The 15,516-nt window shown below is 48.2% G+C and overlaps 1 protein-coding gene across 2 annotated transcripts; it reads right to left on the bottom strand.

Annotated features, from left to right (window-relative positions):
• Positions 1–1,503: 1,503 nt before the first annotated feature.
• Positions 1,504–14,030, bottom strand: chrd (chordin). 2 transcript variants are annotated; one of them, XM_048982283.1, is made up of 22 exons: positions 13,905–14,030; positions 13,596–13,794; positions 12,235–12,338; positions 11,452–11,578; positions 11,012–11,152; positions 10,687–10,804; positions 10,374–10,470; positions 9,355–9,496; positions 9,111–9,248; positions 8,914–8,996; positions 8,139–8,286; positions 6,284–6,390; positions 5,915–6,188; positions 5,584–5,825; positions 5,367–5,480; positions 4,984–5,178; positions 4,204–4,297; positions 4,040–4,099; positions 3,812–3,915; positions 3,206–3,478; positions 2,838–2,931; positions 1,504–2,731 (listed from the first exon to the last, which is right to left on the bottom strand). In XM_048982283.1, exons 2-22 carry the CDS (start codon positions 13,732–13,734, stop codon positions 2,664–2,666), a joined length of 2,862 nt encoding a protein of 953 aa, XP_048838240.1. In that variant the 5' UTR covers positions 13,735–13,794; positions 13,905–14,030; the 3' UTR covers positions 1,504–2,663. The 2 variants fall into 2 exon arrangements, with proteins under 2 accessions (XP_048838240.1, XP_048838241.1); XM_048982284.1 differs by having other exon boundaries at positions 13,997–14,029.
• Between the last annotated feature and the right edge of the window lie 1,486 nt (positions 14,031–15,516).

The following is a 15,516-nucleotide window of genomic DNA, read 5'->3' as shown; positions in this document are numbered from 1 at the left end:
TGTTTTACAGACGAGCTGGGGGACGATCAGATAGTATTAGCTAGCTAAGACAAACCCAGTGTTCCTTATAAAGGGCTAACCCACAAAGCAAGTTGAGATAGTCAGCCAGTTCACTTTAAAACCTGATTCCTGGTTCTTTAGCACGTTGTACGGATCCCTGTCGAGTCCAACTGCTGTTAATTTAAGCAGATAACAATTTGTTTTGAGGTTTCCCCTACTACAATCTGCCATGTTGCAGCATGTTTTGCCATTCAGTCCCCCTGAGGGGGTATGTTCCAGAGGAAAATCATGTCAGTGTACAGACAGACATAGGAGAGGAGGAGAGGAAATGAGCAGCGTCACACCCGTATGAAGACAAGCATTCATCCTGCCAAGCTCAGTAGGTATCTGCTCCACCTCCGCTGAATATCAAAACACGACTATAGAGGGATTTCTTGCTATGCTAGATTCACTGACCTGGAATTAAAGCACCTGGCTTCAGTGGCCTTCGTGTGAAGTATTCAGAGCTGCACGATATTGAATTTTTGCTGATATTCGATGGCCGATATTTTGAACCACATTTTGGCAAATGCCAAATCCAGTATATGCACACCTTCGGACTTCTGTATGTCTTAGCTGAGTCAAATGACTCAAGTAGAGGCTAGTGACAAATTTTCACTGGTGTTCTTCCTTCTCTGTTTTTCGGGAAAGTCTTTGTGCTACTCAGGATGACAAACAACTCTTAAGATGCGTAATTAAACTGGCAGTGTTAAATGAGTGTTGTTCTACCCCTCCCTGCATCACTAGTGCTTTCCAACCACTGCAAATAGTAATTTTGTTACCTGTTTCAGATATATTGGTAGCAGGGGCGCCGCTAAGGGGGGGAAAGTTGGGACAATTCTAAGGGCCCACGCCCTTTAGGGGCCCCCAGAGATCTGAATGGGTGTGGTAGGGGGGCCCAACCTCATATTTTGTCATAGGGCCCAAAATTGCTAGCGGCGCCCCTAATTGGCAGATTCCCATACAGCCGGCATGTCGAAGCTTGTCTTAATACACATTCAGTGTAGTTACCTGCCCGTTACTAACATTATGTCACCTAATCAGCCAGATATATCGACAGAAACTTGTTTGCGCTGACGATGAACTTTAAGCTTTTATCGGTTTATACCGATGTTGTGCCGATATCATCTCGCATCCCCAGAAGTACCGAATGCCTCAAGATATTGAATGTTTGACCCTGATCTGGCCTCAGTTCGCCTCACATCCTGCCAGTTTCCCTAGATTTCTTGCTCTTTTATTTGTACACTTTGTGACTTGCTGTGTGTTTGGACCACAGGTTCGGAACATGCTTCTATCTTGTGGGCCTTCGCTGGCCTCTCTGTGGTTTTTGACCCTTTGCCTGTCTGCAGACCATCATTCCAGAAATAAACTTTCATCTCCTATGCTTGGATGCTGTCCCTGTCCCAACAATGAAAAGTGTGGCACCAGTGGGACCCAGATCGTCCAAATGACACGCAGTTTTTTCCTTCAATTCTCTGTTTTTTATTAACTTTTCCACACATTCAATAAATACAAAATATGCAAAGTTTCATAATAATAAGAAAAATAATAATAATATACATTAATAAGAGAACACAGATAACACTGTTGATCTTTGGTAGACCGCACTCCCACTTTCTTCCATGAATCCCAGTAAGACCACACCCCAACTTCCATTGATCCCTGCTAGACCATGCCAACTCCCCACAATCTATCTGTGCTGGACCATGCCCCTCAACCACCAGTGATCATTATTAGGCCATGCCCCACATCACAATTGATCCCTGTCAGGCCACGCCCCCACACCACAATTGATCCCTGTTAGGCCACGCCCCCCACACCACAATTAATCCCTGATAGGCCACGCCCCCACATCACAATTGATCCCTGTTAGGCCACGCCCCCACATCACAGTTGATCCCTGTTAGGCCACGCCCCCACACCACAATTGATCCCTGTTAGGCCACGCCCCCACATCACAATTGACCCCTGTTAGGCCACGTCCCCACTCTTCGGCTTCCCCCAATAGGCCGAGCATCAGCGTTTCATAAGAGCTCTCTTTCGCTCACGCTCCCCTCCTAGTGGCTTTCTGTGTTTGGTGCAGGACAGGACATTCCTTATGCATTGACGTAAATCCAATATCCACTGTGCAAAAATGGTCGATGGGTTACTTAGGTGCTCACTTACTGAAGCCCCAGCCCACTTGCTGAGCCCTGGCCAGCTGCCTGGGAGGACTCTGAAGCTCCACAGAGATCCGCAGGAGGGGCCCAGTCCCCCATCAGTGCCCCATCGAGGTCCGCTTCGCGCCTCAGTATTGCCTCCATATGGAAGCCATGTTTACTATCCAGAGGCCACATTCGCTCTTTGCATTGTCCTGCTCTGACCAGAAGGTGGTGCAATCATGGGTGGCAGTTAGGTGACATAAAAGAACAGTCGTCACAAGGTGCAGAGTGAAAAGGTAACAATGTGAAGGAAACTCTCCGGAAAAAGTACGAGTAAAGCATCGGTTCCCTTTGCACGAGCTGTCGGTGCTCCATTGTAGCTCAGTCCCATGCCTTCCTCTGCCCCCTCTGCCCGCCCGTCTTCCACTCCTTCTGTGCATGCTGGCGGGGTGGGGGGGGGAGGGGGGGGTGCCACGCTGTTCCTCAGTGTCTCCAGCTCTTCTTCTTTTCTGGAAGTTTCATCAGATCCACCTCCTCCTTGTTGAGCACATCTGGAATTGCAGTTTAAGGGATGTCAGACAGGAGTCTGCATGTCTCTCTGCTGCAGAGGTACCTTCACCCACTTCCCCGTTCGCCCGAGGCTCTGCCCCCTCTCACCTCGGCACTCGGGACAGCAGCGCCCCTCCCGGCTGATGACCTGGCTGCAGGTCAGGATGGGACACTGCTTCCTCTGACACTTGGTCACGCCGTGCTAGAACATAGAGGAGATACTGGTAACGCCTTCGCAGGGCAAAGCAAGCCTCCTCTCCCGAGTCACACAGCAAACACCAGCATTTGAAAAGACATTTTAAAGAATGTTCAGGGAATGTTCTGCGATGTTCCCTCCGTGGAGCTCTATGATTGGCAAAAAACATGCGAGTCTCGCAGAGGAGATCCATGATTGGCTGAAAACATGCAAGCCTCCCAGAGGAGTCCCATGATTGGCTAAATGCGTGTAAGGGCAGGGCACCGGGTTAGTTACTCACATCACACCAGCAGGTGATGCACTTCATCTCACCCATCAGGGGGACCCACGGGTGCCAGTGTTCGCTGTTTTGGTAGAAACTCTTGCCAAACTTGCAGTCGCGTGCTCCATCGGCCTGCATGAGCTCGCCATGATCGGGGGCAGAGCGGAGCTCCAGGGGGCGTGGCTCGTCAGGGCACACCTTGCAGCAATCAGAGAGGCTGCGGCGCACAGGCTGGCTGCAAGGGAGGGGGGGGCAGGTCACCTTTTCACAGTGCACCTCTCCTGTAGAGCCCTGGGGAGGGAGGCAGGGTGGGGGCAATGGTCAATGGGGGTGAACGCACACACACGCCCACACACAGGTTTGTAATTACGTCTTTGTGGGGAAAGTCCTAATCCAAACAATGACGACCTTAACATTTATCCAGCCCCAACCTTAACCATAAGTAACCAAGTCTTTTGGCATTTTTAGTTTTTTTATTGCGATTTTGATTTTGCTAAAATTGAATTTCCTCTTGGGGACCCAAAAATGGTCCCCACAATGACAAAATAGGACGTTTTTATCACATTGTGGGGACATTTTGTATATCTGACCCACACGCACACGCAGCAAGACGGTCTCTCTCACCTTACAGGTGCACACGGCACATTTGATGTACCCAAATGGTGGGACAAACGGATGCCATGTGGTACCGGGGGCATGCATCTTCTGGTCACCTTCGAAGTAGCAGCCTGCGGGAATCAGAGGACAGTGACGTCAGAGGGGCACCATGGCCAGCAGGGTTAGGGTTGGGGTTCGGGTCAATGGGGATTGCTGCAAAAACAGGAGAGAAGGGTATCTGACTGGCTTTCTCACCTTCTGGATGCTCGTCGGCTCTCTCCGGGACCTCTGGGGGCACTATCTCCCTCCTTTGTACTGTGAACAGGGAGGGAAGGGTTAAGCAGGCGGGAGCTGGAAATATCCAGGGGGCAGCAATAACACAAAAACAGGGAAAAAGGGGGAAAGATGCCGGGGTGTACCGTCACAGATGGGGCAGCACTTGTCGTCGGGCTGGATGGTCCGCGGGCAGGTGAGAACCGGACAGAGGATGGGGTCACAGATCACTGTCTTTTTCTACACAAGGTGAATCAGATAGTGGGGGAGTGAGACACTGGGCTGCAGTGACTCATGGCAGGCAGACAGAGTCATACAGCTGTAGTAACGTACAGCCACTATGTGATTCATTACAAACAGAGAGTGACAGTACAGCCGTGAGACGTACAGAAAAGGTGATTCATTACAGACAGACAGATGTACAGCTGGAGTGATTCATTACAGACAGAATGAGACATGAAGCTGGAGTGATTCATTACAGACAGAGAGTGAGACTCTAACTGGAATGATGCATAATAGACGGAGGGTGAAATGTATAGCTGGAGTGATTCATTACAGACAGAGAGTGACACTCTAGCTGGAATGATGCATTATAGACGGAGGGTGAGGATATAGCTGGAGTGATTCACTGATTCATTACAAACGGAGAATGAGACTCTAGCCGGAATGATTCATTACAGAGAGAGAATGAGACGTATAGCTGGAGTGATTCATTACAGATAGTGAGATATACAGTTGGAGTGATTCATTACAGACAGAAAGTGAGACTCTAGCTGGAGTGATGCATTATAGATGGAGGGTGAGGATCTAGCTGGAGTGATGCAGTGATTCATTACAGAAAGAGAGTGAGACACACAGCTGGACTGGTTTATTACAGGCTGTGTAAACCATGACGTGGTCCTGAGTGGGACAGTGCTCCATGGTACCTGACAGCTGCAGCTGAAGCAGTTGTTGTAATGGGGCGTCCAGTGTGAGTTGTGGGCGTGATACTCGCCCTCGAAGAAGCAGGTGTGGGGGTCCTTCTTCAGCTCCTCGGGGTCCTGCACAAACAGCAGGTCGTCGAACTCCGCCTCATCCGTCTCTGCCCTGCTCCCATACCGGCAGCTGTTGGGCACATGGACCTGGGGGGGGAGCGATAGAGAGACAGGAGCAGGCAGCCAATCAGTCTCCGACAGGTGCTTTCTTAGCTCCTCTCCGACACACGCTGGACACGACCCTGACAGTACATATGTGACCTTTAGGTTTTCGTTTCAGTGTGTGTGTGTGTGTGTGTGTGCTGGGGGGGGGGGGGGGGCTGAGCTGGACTCACCCGCCCCCGGATCTCTCCTCGAGGGTTAATCTTGGTGCTGACTTGAATGAAGGCAGTTCCTTCATCCAGATGCTGAAGAAGTTCATGGCTCAGGTCCTTCAAGATGCCCTGGGCCTGCCGGGTGAGAACAAGGACAAAATTCAGCTCACTGAGGAACTGTCCAGCATTGTGTGCATTTTCTGCACGACGTGTGCATTTATACATCCGCACGCCTCACCTGAGAGCCATAGAACCCCATGAGCAGTCGCTTGTGGGCGGGGCTGCTACTCTCCAGCTCACCAATCTCGGCCAATCCATGGAGGTGGGCGTTGACAGAGTCGTCGTCACTTTTGCTGAGTCCAGCCACCACGATCTCGTAGTGCAGGTGACACCTGTCATCCACAGACACCCAGGCATGGCCCCCAGCACTGGTGCTCACGGGGGGGGACACAAACTGTCCCGCCAGCGGAACAGGGAGCTCTGGTGGTGACGGAAAGGTGGGGGTTTTAATTTCCTCAGCCCTACAAGCCCTGATTGGACGACATGAAATTCAAAGAAGGCTCTCTCACCGTGACGGGGCGTGTCAAGGCCAGTGTACAGCAGGGTGCGGATCTGCCCCCGGAGCTCCCCCTCCTGGTGGTGTGCGGTAGCGACATTGATGAACAGCTCATTCTGCAGCAGCATATGGATGTGGCGCGCTTCCATGCGACTCCAGCTGCCATGTGCGCGGCCCCCCGCATAGTCGCTGCTCAGGTCGTACAGCACGCTCCGCTTGTTCCGTCGCCGTGGTTTCATCTCGATGGTCACACCCACCACCTGACTGGACACGCCTAGCACCTGCACCTGGAGGGGGGGGGAACAGGGAGGAGCATTGCAGGAGGGCCTGATGGGGGTGGGGCCAGTGCAGTGCGGATGATTGTGGTGATGTGGGAACTTACGTGGTAATCCAGGGACCCGTTGTCATGGAGAGAGAAGACGGCGGAGCCCACGCTGCCGGTCGTGCCGGGAGTCAGGGCGTGACCACTGGACATGACGCTCTGGATCGCTGAGGAGGGAGAGACCAACATAAGGGTCAGAGGCCGAGAGACATCCTTTCATTTTACACTCTAGGGACGCTGGCCAATGGGATCCAAGAATGCAGCTACATTCTGATTAGCGCAAAGCAAATAGGGATGTGCAGAGAGCCCAGTATGTATGTTTGTATTCAAATAAAAGTGGAAATAGGTGGAACAATCCAGTTTTTGTTCTATCACATTTCTAATGTTAGGATATTTAAATCTTAGTATAAGTGTTTTTCAATAAATTATTGCTAGGTTTATGAAAACCTTAAACCAATATTACACGTAAGTGTTAATAATTATTCTAATAAACACGTATAGCCATAAATATCATTGAAAATGAGAGCATTTTAAACATAAAGTTCCTAATCCACACTCAAACCAATAAATTCTAAAACAATAAATGCTTATGTGAATATAATGAATCATGTCACCACCCGCCCTAACTGGAGGACACTGAACAGACAGAATTCGGACAAACAAAAAATACTGCAAATAAAAAATGTTCTCTCTCAAGTACCGTATGCCAGGAACTAATCTTTAATTAACCTGTGACTGAGATATCTGGCAGAACAAGTTTTATTCTATGCGCGCCAGGGTTATGTTCTGTCCAATGGAACGTTAGGTGATTTGGAGGCATTGCAAACATTGTATACACCAGTGTTACCCAAACTAGTCCTCGGGGGAACCCCCAGTCCACGTTTTTGCTTCCTCTCAGCTCCCAGCAGGCCTGTACTAGGTATTCGGTGTTCCTGATTGGCTGGGAGCTGGGAGGGAGCAAAAACGTGGACTGGTTTGGGTAACACTGGTGTACACTATATACAAACCTATACAGTGTGCAATAGTGCACATATACTACCGGTACACCCTAAAGTCCAAGACCCTGTATATAAGAAAGGATACACCTTAGAGTGATAAAAAATGACAGTTAAGTAAATAATAACTGCATAAAATACATGTGTATTATTAGCATCAGGTATTATTGGCATTTTCTGTTAGGTGGTCACTGTGCTACACCAGCCACTCGTAGCATACCGCGACCACTTACGCCTGCCGTGTCCCGCTCCAGTTAGGATTTTTCAGCTCTATTTTAAATTTACAGGCCCTCGGGCGAATCAGCGACCAAGCAGGTGGAGCTGCGGTCTGCGTTATGAGAAACACTGGCTTTTCGGGCATGTTTCCTTTATTTCTTAGCTTCCCAAAAACAAATAAGTTCTAAAACATTTGCACGAAATAAATATTTGTAAAAACCCACAGGTTGTGCTCTGCTGAATACTGCTTTTCCATTTCCTGCACCCCTAAGAGCAAACTGACCCCTCAATTGCATCCCCCACCCCTCAATTGATTAAGGTATTAAGAAATGATCAGGCCAGCATGTGGCCAACAGCATTACATAAACACATCGGAATAAGACAGGAAGGGTAGGAGTTCCTCACCGATGACATCACAGACCAGGCCCCTGCGGGCGAAGTGGTCACTTTACTTCAGACACACCCACACTGTTATACATGCGACCCCTCAGTGCAAGTTATACCTGCATGTATCGATTACATCCGTGACAGGAAATGAAGCACCAAAGTACTCAAGAGAGAAAGGGATTGAAATCGAAAAGAGTCTCCAATGTCTGGAAGGTGTAAGTGAGGTAACAGCAGCCGACAGCCCACACAGGTCACGTGCTGTCGAAGGCGTGAGCCCCTCGCAGCTGCAGCGAACACACTCAGCGCTCTGTCCTTACTGTCACATGACTTCCTGCCGGTGATGAATCCCGAGATGCGGCGTGGGTTGCGCCCCTCGGTCTCTACAGCGATCTCCAACTGTCCACGGGACAACCAGAAGAGCTCGCGGCTGTTGAGATCCGCCAGGACTTCTGCGAAGTCCGGGTCCTGTAAGACGTTAGAGCGGCACTGTAATGACACTGGAGTGAGTCACAACAAACACTGACGACGAAGCTCCACACTGCGTGGTTATTCTGCCACACAGAGGCGAAATGCTGTAATTGCGCATTTTATCATCACTCTGTGCTCATTTCGGAAGAAAACACTAATGCACACATGGGTGGAGAGTCAAAAAGCCGTGAAGCTCCTTTTCTGGGTTTCAGTGTCAGTGCAGTCACTGTGCTTGGTCTTCGTGGGCCAGTATTCTTGACCTTTCAGACGCATAAAGGGTGAGATAAAGCCTGGCAATAACTTTCCCTCGTATCAGTGTGACCTTCATGGACTTTGTGTCTGTGACCTTTGACCCTCCGGCAAAGGAGAAGAGGAGCCCCAGACTCAAGCCTGATCCACCCAGCTGAGCCGCTCCTGCGGTTATCTGCAGCCCTCTGCCCTGCACCCGGGGGAGGGAAAGCAGATCCGCTCCGCAGCCGTGACCCTGCCCCGCTAACCACTCGCACATGTGAGCAGCTTAAGCATGGCTCGGTCCTACGCTCCATCCCTCCTTCTTTTCCTTTCCCCTCCTCTCTCCCTGAGAGCTCATCTCCCCACCACACTCCCGAGGTCTGAGATACTCACATAGGCGGTCACGTTGGCACGGATCTCCCTCAGCACGTGGTGGCGGTACTGCAATTGCACCCGGATGGGCACTAGAGGGTGCTCTGCGGGGCAAAAAAAAAGTGTGACACATGACCACACATATGGGCACAGTGACCACAGCAAGATCCTTAATTGGAATCAGGACAGAGTTTCCCCACGTCTGCCGGCCCCCCCACCTGTTTCATGGTTTTCCAGCAGCCCCTGAAACAAAAGAATGAAGTGGAGGTTGTTCTCCGTGTCGCTAAGGGTCAGCATGGCAATCCCCCCCATCCCAGAATGTTCTTCTTCAGATGTTAACATGGAGCTGAAGGTTTCTGGGAAAATGGAAACGGACGTTGATGAATGCCATGTCAATGTCGTGCTGAGACACGTCCATGTGTGCTGCTGAGCATGCACACGCATGCACACGCATGCACACACCTGCAAACAGCGCCCGGTGCTTGATGACTTTGCCCTGGATCTCGTCCTGCCGGCTGCCTCCGGTCGCCATGGAGATCCGCAACTGCTCTGCCTGCAGCAGACGTACCTGAGACTTGGAGAGGTTCTTCCACACTCCACACACCTGCAAGGCAAAGGCAAAAACATGTAAAAGGCAGACACTTGAGGCCAGGGGTATATGCAGGGGCGGGGCCACAGAGACACCTGCCCCAGCTGATTGGCTCCTGGAGTGCCCCCTCCACTGTCAGTCACCAATTCAAGCCATATCATTGACTAACGATAAGGTTGGCAGCCCATCATAAACTATGACCCCTCTTATTCTCTCTACCTTAAAAAAAATCCCAGAATTGCCTGGATTTGATGTCGTACCAACTCTGACTCTCACTCTGACTCCCTTTGCTGCCAGCATCAGAGCCTTAGGCAAATATTTGCTTAGAGAACAATTGCAGTGATGCACATCGTAACGCGAGGCTGGGCCTAATCTCACGTAATTATTTGTTCATTCCATTTCTAACACACATGAAATCACACTTTGAAAATGTACCACAAAAATGGCTTCCAGCATTGTGTGTGTCCCAGTGGCTATTTGGCCAAGAATGGCAATGACATTTTCGATGGAATCCGACACAGGACGCATGTCATTTGGCCAATCACAGTCCGTTATTATGGGCTGCGGCAGGTCCTTATGATGTGGAGCTGGGCTACGTTCCTCTCTTAAGTAAACATTTTCTCTGACAAGTTCAGGATATTTACTTTTAACAGCTTGGCTGTGAAACCTGCCAAACGACTCAGGTCTGTCAGAGCTCACAAATCACACGAACAGTGAGTCCAGGAGCCCACGTCAGTACACAAGTGAAGCACGGCTGACCACAAAGACTTAAGGCCAGCACCACGATCCGCCATCGCTCCCAGCGCTAACTGTACATTGGCTCCTTCACCCTCTCTGCACTAGTGCCAATGTTTCCACATTCAGTGTCACTTGCTGACAACCCCATACTCACCATATTGGACTGTGTCGAATCCGGCCTTGGTACCCTGAACTGGAACACAGTGTTTCCATCATTGTCCTGGAATAGAACTCGACTGGGTCGTGCCATTCTGAAGGAGAAAATGGGGGTGTGATTTCAAGAAAACATCACATGTAAAGACAGGGAAGGCAAAACCTGGGACGATGCTTACAGCCCAGGATCCAGTTATACGCCCCAGATGGTCTAGATACTAATAAATGTTAGATAAAACTAACTAAAAAATCATCCTTGGTTAAAGTCAGAAAAGTTGCTTATCACCCATTGAAAAGTGGTTCTGACCATGTACCTCTTGAAGGTGATCGAGAAGACTAGGTTGTTTCGTGACAAGGACAAACGGGCCCGGCCCACACCACTAGAACTGGGTCGCCAGGTATCCATCACTCCCGTCAACAGCGCCACAAAATCTAGGAAAATAAGAGTAGGAGACTGAGAACCACTGGACAGCAGGCTTCAGACAGAGGCTCATCGCGTCGATGAATAATCCGATAAGAGGTTAAAGGTTATGACCTACGAGATTAGAGGACAGGCACTTTAAATATGATCACGGTCCTGAAAGCTACACTAGGGTAACATCTACAAGAGGTTCTGACCATGTGTAAGGATACTCTTACCTGTCCGGCTCTCCCCAGGCAGCATGTCCTCAGAGCTCAGGTACGAGCGGTCATTATAGGACTTGTGTAAGTCGTCATCCTTCTCCTGTAGATACTCCAGTCCGTCGAACACAGACTCTACCTGCTTCTTCTCCTCTTCTCCTGAATAGCACAAACACATAGCATTACAGTCGGTTAGGTGGTAGTTCTCACACACGGACTCACTGGGGTATTTGAAACGGGCAGCATTCTCCACAAGCTAAACCAAAAGTCTTTCAGAAGTTCACACTTGGGAGTTTCACATACACAAAAATGTTCTGAAGGCATAAGAAAGAATGATTGATTCAGAGACATATGCCCTCAGTAGCACCTCAGCCCCTTCCCTCAATAGCACCCCCCTCAGCAGATACTGTGGCATCACAAGTCCATATTTGCAGTGGATCTACAGCAGAGTGTCTTACCTTTGGGGCAGATCTTACAGCATCTCCCTGGCAGAAGAACGGGATCTTCACAGCTGGGTTCTGGGCAGTCCTGCTTGATGTTTTTACAGCTCACTTTCCCATATACTTTTCCACGACGGTTTCTTTGCTGGAAGAGAAGGGGAAAAAAAGAGCCCCTTTTCAAAGTCGTTTCACGTAATTCCTCAATTTGGACCCAATTCTTCATCTGCCCACCCAAGATTAGTAAACTAATTTGACATTTGGCAGCACCTGATGACCTCAGTCAGGCACAGCTGAAATCACAGTAGCCTAACTGATCTTATTTAAAAAAAACACATTACTAAATAAATCCATAATGTTTAATTTAGGAAAGTGTTGTGAGATTTTATAGTGACCCTTGGTTACCTGGGTGTGCCTGGGGACGCAAATAAAACAGTAAAACAGCGTTAACTCTCCTATCACTGGTTTTCCTCAGACACCCAGCCAATGAGATCAGTCAATAATGGAAAATTCGGGTCTTTGGCTCGGTAGCAATGTTATGTGTTCTGTATTACCCTGCCGTCTTAAAAACAACGCCGCACTCGAGTTTCAATCTGAAGCCAATCTCTGTTATATTTCTAGTACGTATAAAACAAATAATTAAATCCAGCATCTACAGTTTTGCTAGTTTGGCAGCTAGGGCGATCGTAGTAATATTCACAAAAGAGAATACCAATGAAGCGTATTGCTGCAGTTTAACTTACATATAGGCCTACGAATAAATCGTTTGGATTTAGTCAAGAAAGGACAGGGAGAACGCCTTACCGGCTCGCAGTAGCATTGGACACAGTGCATGATTCCGAAAGGCTCTCCCAGATCTGGATGCCATGAATCTTCCAAAGAGTAAAACCTTCCTCCGAATGAGCAGCCTGCAACACAGCAAGAGACTCAGTCAAATACAAATACACTTGCATGCAGATCGAAGCACCTACGGTTTAATGGGAGTCAGCTGTTGAACCTTGTAGTAGCCTAAAAGGAGTCCGGAATCGGTAAACATTAAAGCGCTCCAGCGGTATCCGCGGAATGCGCTTCACTATAATAGTGAATTTCCACAGCACGCCTACACATCGGGACACACTGAATATCACAACAATGTCCGGTGTTAACAGCGCGTAAAACTACAGAACATACCCCCAAAATCGGATCCTACACCGCCCACGGGAATACCACAGTGGATTAGCTTGGTTTACTGGCGTGCCGAAAGTTTTCCAGACCACAAAACCAGCGTAATCGTTTTAATTTTGCTAAGGGTGAGCTGGTGAAATTTATCAAAATGAGGCAAAAAAATAAATCCGTGTATTGAAAAATAAAAGCATACTTAATGTGTTCCCTTTGTTTCTGCCATCAACCACAAGTACTAAAGAGAAAAAAAAATAAAAAATGCGAAGGAGGGACGGCACCCACGCCGCGTCCATGGTAACCTGGATGCTCTAGATAATCCTGCATCCAGATTCACCGCCTCACGCAGTTAAACGCATCGCAGGCGCCAGGGCTGCAGCCACACCAACATTTAGGAGTCTTAAGTGTTGGTCATATTTTGAGCGTCTGCCTCAGTTACTAACGGCCTGGTTCACATTATTCTTTCATTAAGTGGCTACTTTAAAGTGGGGCTGACCTCGATTGCATCCGCAACAAACATTTGAAATGCTTCACTTCCTGGCACAGTGCCGCAACATCATTCTCCTCCAGGAAGGTAATGACGGAAACACCGCTGATCAGGATTTCCACAGTTGCCATGTGTCTTTGTGACTAAGCTGTTCTTGGTGTAACTCTATTGCTAGAGGCAGGACAGCAGGAGCAGCCCTGTAAGGAAACTACATGTCTGCAAATGACTTCATTTCTTCGGTATGAAAGTGGTGTCTTAAATCATTTTCCCGCAATCATTTAAGTAGTGTTCGCCTGCATTACTTCTATACATATTTACTTCGATCTTAGTTTTCACTTGTAAATAATGAAGATTTAAACTTTTTTGCCATTACGTGGTAAATGTATGCCTCCTGCGAATTATCGTGTACCGTTACCCTGCGGTTTAGTAAATCTGAGTCAGCGACGCGTCTTTTTGGGATTATGATTTACTTAAGCAGGTATTAGAGAAAAGCCGGGGGCCGGGATGTTGGAGGGCTCACCTGACGCTCCTTTGGACGGGGGGGCCTCCTTCTCCGACTGGATGGGAAGCGCAGGGGGCTTCATCCGAGAAGCCAGCCCGCACCGCATCAATGCGCAGCACAGTGCGCACAGCAACGCCAGCGAGCGGACGGTCTCCATCACAGTGACGCGCCGCTTCTAGGATCCAGCAGTCGCAGTCGGCCAAGTCCTCTGCTTTCCCTGTATCAAAAAGCCAGTGTTCCTCTTTGAAATACGTTTCTCGCAGACCAGCTGAGTCTGAACGCCGGTACAAGGTTTTTTTCCACAAGTAAATGAAGACCTTAAATTACCTTCAACTGAAGTTATCCAAAAGACCTACAAAAGCTAAAATTTAAAGCCCGAAGAAAACACGATGACGACGGGACAGGAGTGTTGGGCTCACATGGAGTCTCGGAAACTTTGTACGCCACTTGTGTACAGTCCGGGGGCCTTTCCGCTTTATACGCTCCTGACAGCCCCGGCAGTCACCGACAGGGAGGGGGTGAGAAAGGGGTGGGGGAAGAAACCTGGAAAAATTCGGGGGGGGGGGGGGTAGCGAGTGTCTAATTCCATACTTTTCACTGAATCCCCAAAAATGTTGCAGATTTTCAAGTTGAAAAGTCTTTCCTGCTTTCAACTAAGCAAAAGCATTGTAATATTTCTCGTTTGATCAAACTATATCTAAATGAAATACATATAATAAAAATATAACGTCAATAAACTTTTCCGTTGCATGTCTTAAAAACAGCCATCACGCAATTCATAATAATCAAAGTATGAATTATTATTCTTTTTTGTCAGGTTTGGCTAGTTTATCTGTTTAGGATGCTATAGCCTACTATGGGTCATTCTCCATTTTAATAATAAATTTATATTATTACAAGTACTGAGCGGCAAATTTGACAGTATTGTCAGTTTGACAATATTGTCAGAACGCGCAGCTGATCTGACTGGAAGATGAATCTGCACCGTTCAAGTTCTACAACGAAATCAATGATATTTGTAAGATGTCATTCCGTGAAACAAGGACACATTGCATTACGAAAACATACATCAAATCATTAAAACGTCGATAACGTTCCTTGTTATTGTCCTTATTTATACTGTAAGTGGTGCTGATCGCCCTGATTTAGTAGCAGTAGTAAGGCTGAAACGGTAGTAAAGCACTATACGTGGGGTATATTTTTATGTGCGGTAAGGGTGAGCGCTGTTGGGGTCTCCAACGGTCCTCGTTGTACATGCCGTATTCAGGCCACACCAAAGAACTAAAAAAAAAAACAATTATAAATTACAGAATTGTCACTGGGTCAGATCTGTAATTGACCTGAACCGCAACCCTGATACTGTGCGATCGTAAAGAAAAAATGTACCTTTGCTTGTCACTGGGGCTGTACCCTTGTAATTGTACCGTTTAAGGTATAGAAATTGACTGAGGAACATCCCAAAAGTACAAACAACATTAATGTACGATCAATGAAACAGAAATGTTCCCCATAGTCCATTTCTGTACCTTAAAAGGTAAATTACTTACAGCTAATGATACAATTGGCAGCCCCTTGAGGGTACTGCCCCAGTGACAAGCAAAGGTACAAACTGGTACCCTTTTTTCTGAAATTGTATATTCAGGCTTATGAGATACCATCGTTTGTTAGACGCTGCTGCATGTGCTGGTACGTTATGCATACATTGAAGTTGGGATACCAGCTAAGAGAGAGAGAGCGTCGCTCGTGTGAAGGCGAGGTGTTATTTTTATGCAGATGTGATATTTTTGACTGCCATTTTCCTTGTGAAATTCACACCGCGGTTCAATCGATTTCTCCTACGCCGAGACGTGAATGGGAATCGATGATGGTCTGCTTGCATTTAATCATTGGGTGATAACTAGCCGTGCCATTTAATGCAGAAGAAAGAAGGCAATTCATT

The sequence above is a fragment of the Brienomyrus brachyistius genome, chromosome 17 (genome assembly GCF_023856365.1).
Source record: "Brienomyrus brachyistius isolate T26 chromosome 17, BBRACH_0.4, whole genome shotgun sequence".
NCBI lineage: Eukaryota > Metazoa > Chordata > Actinopteri > Osteoglossiformes > Mormyridae > Brienomyrus > Brienomyrus brachyistius.
Note: the sequence above shows the minus strand (reverse complement) of the source record. Positions and strands in the feature narration are given on the sequence as shown.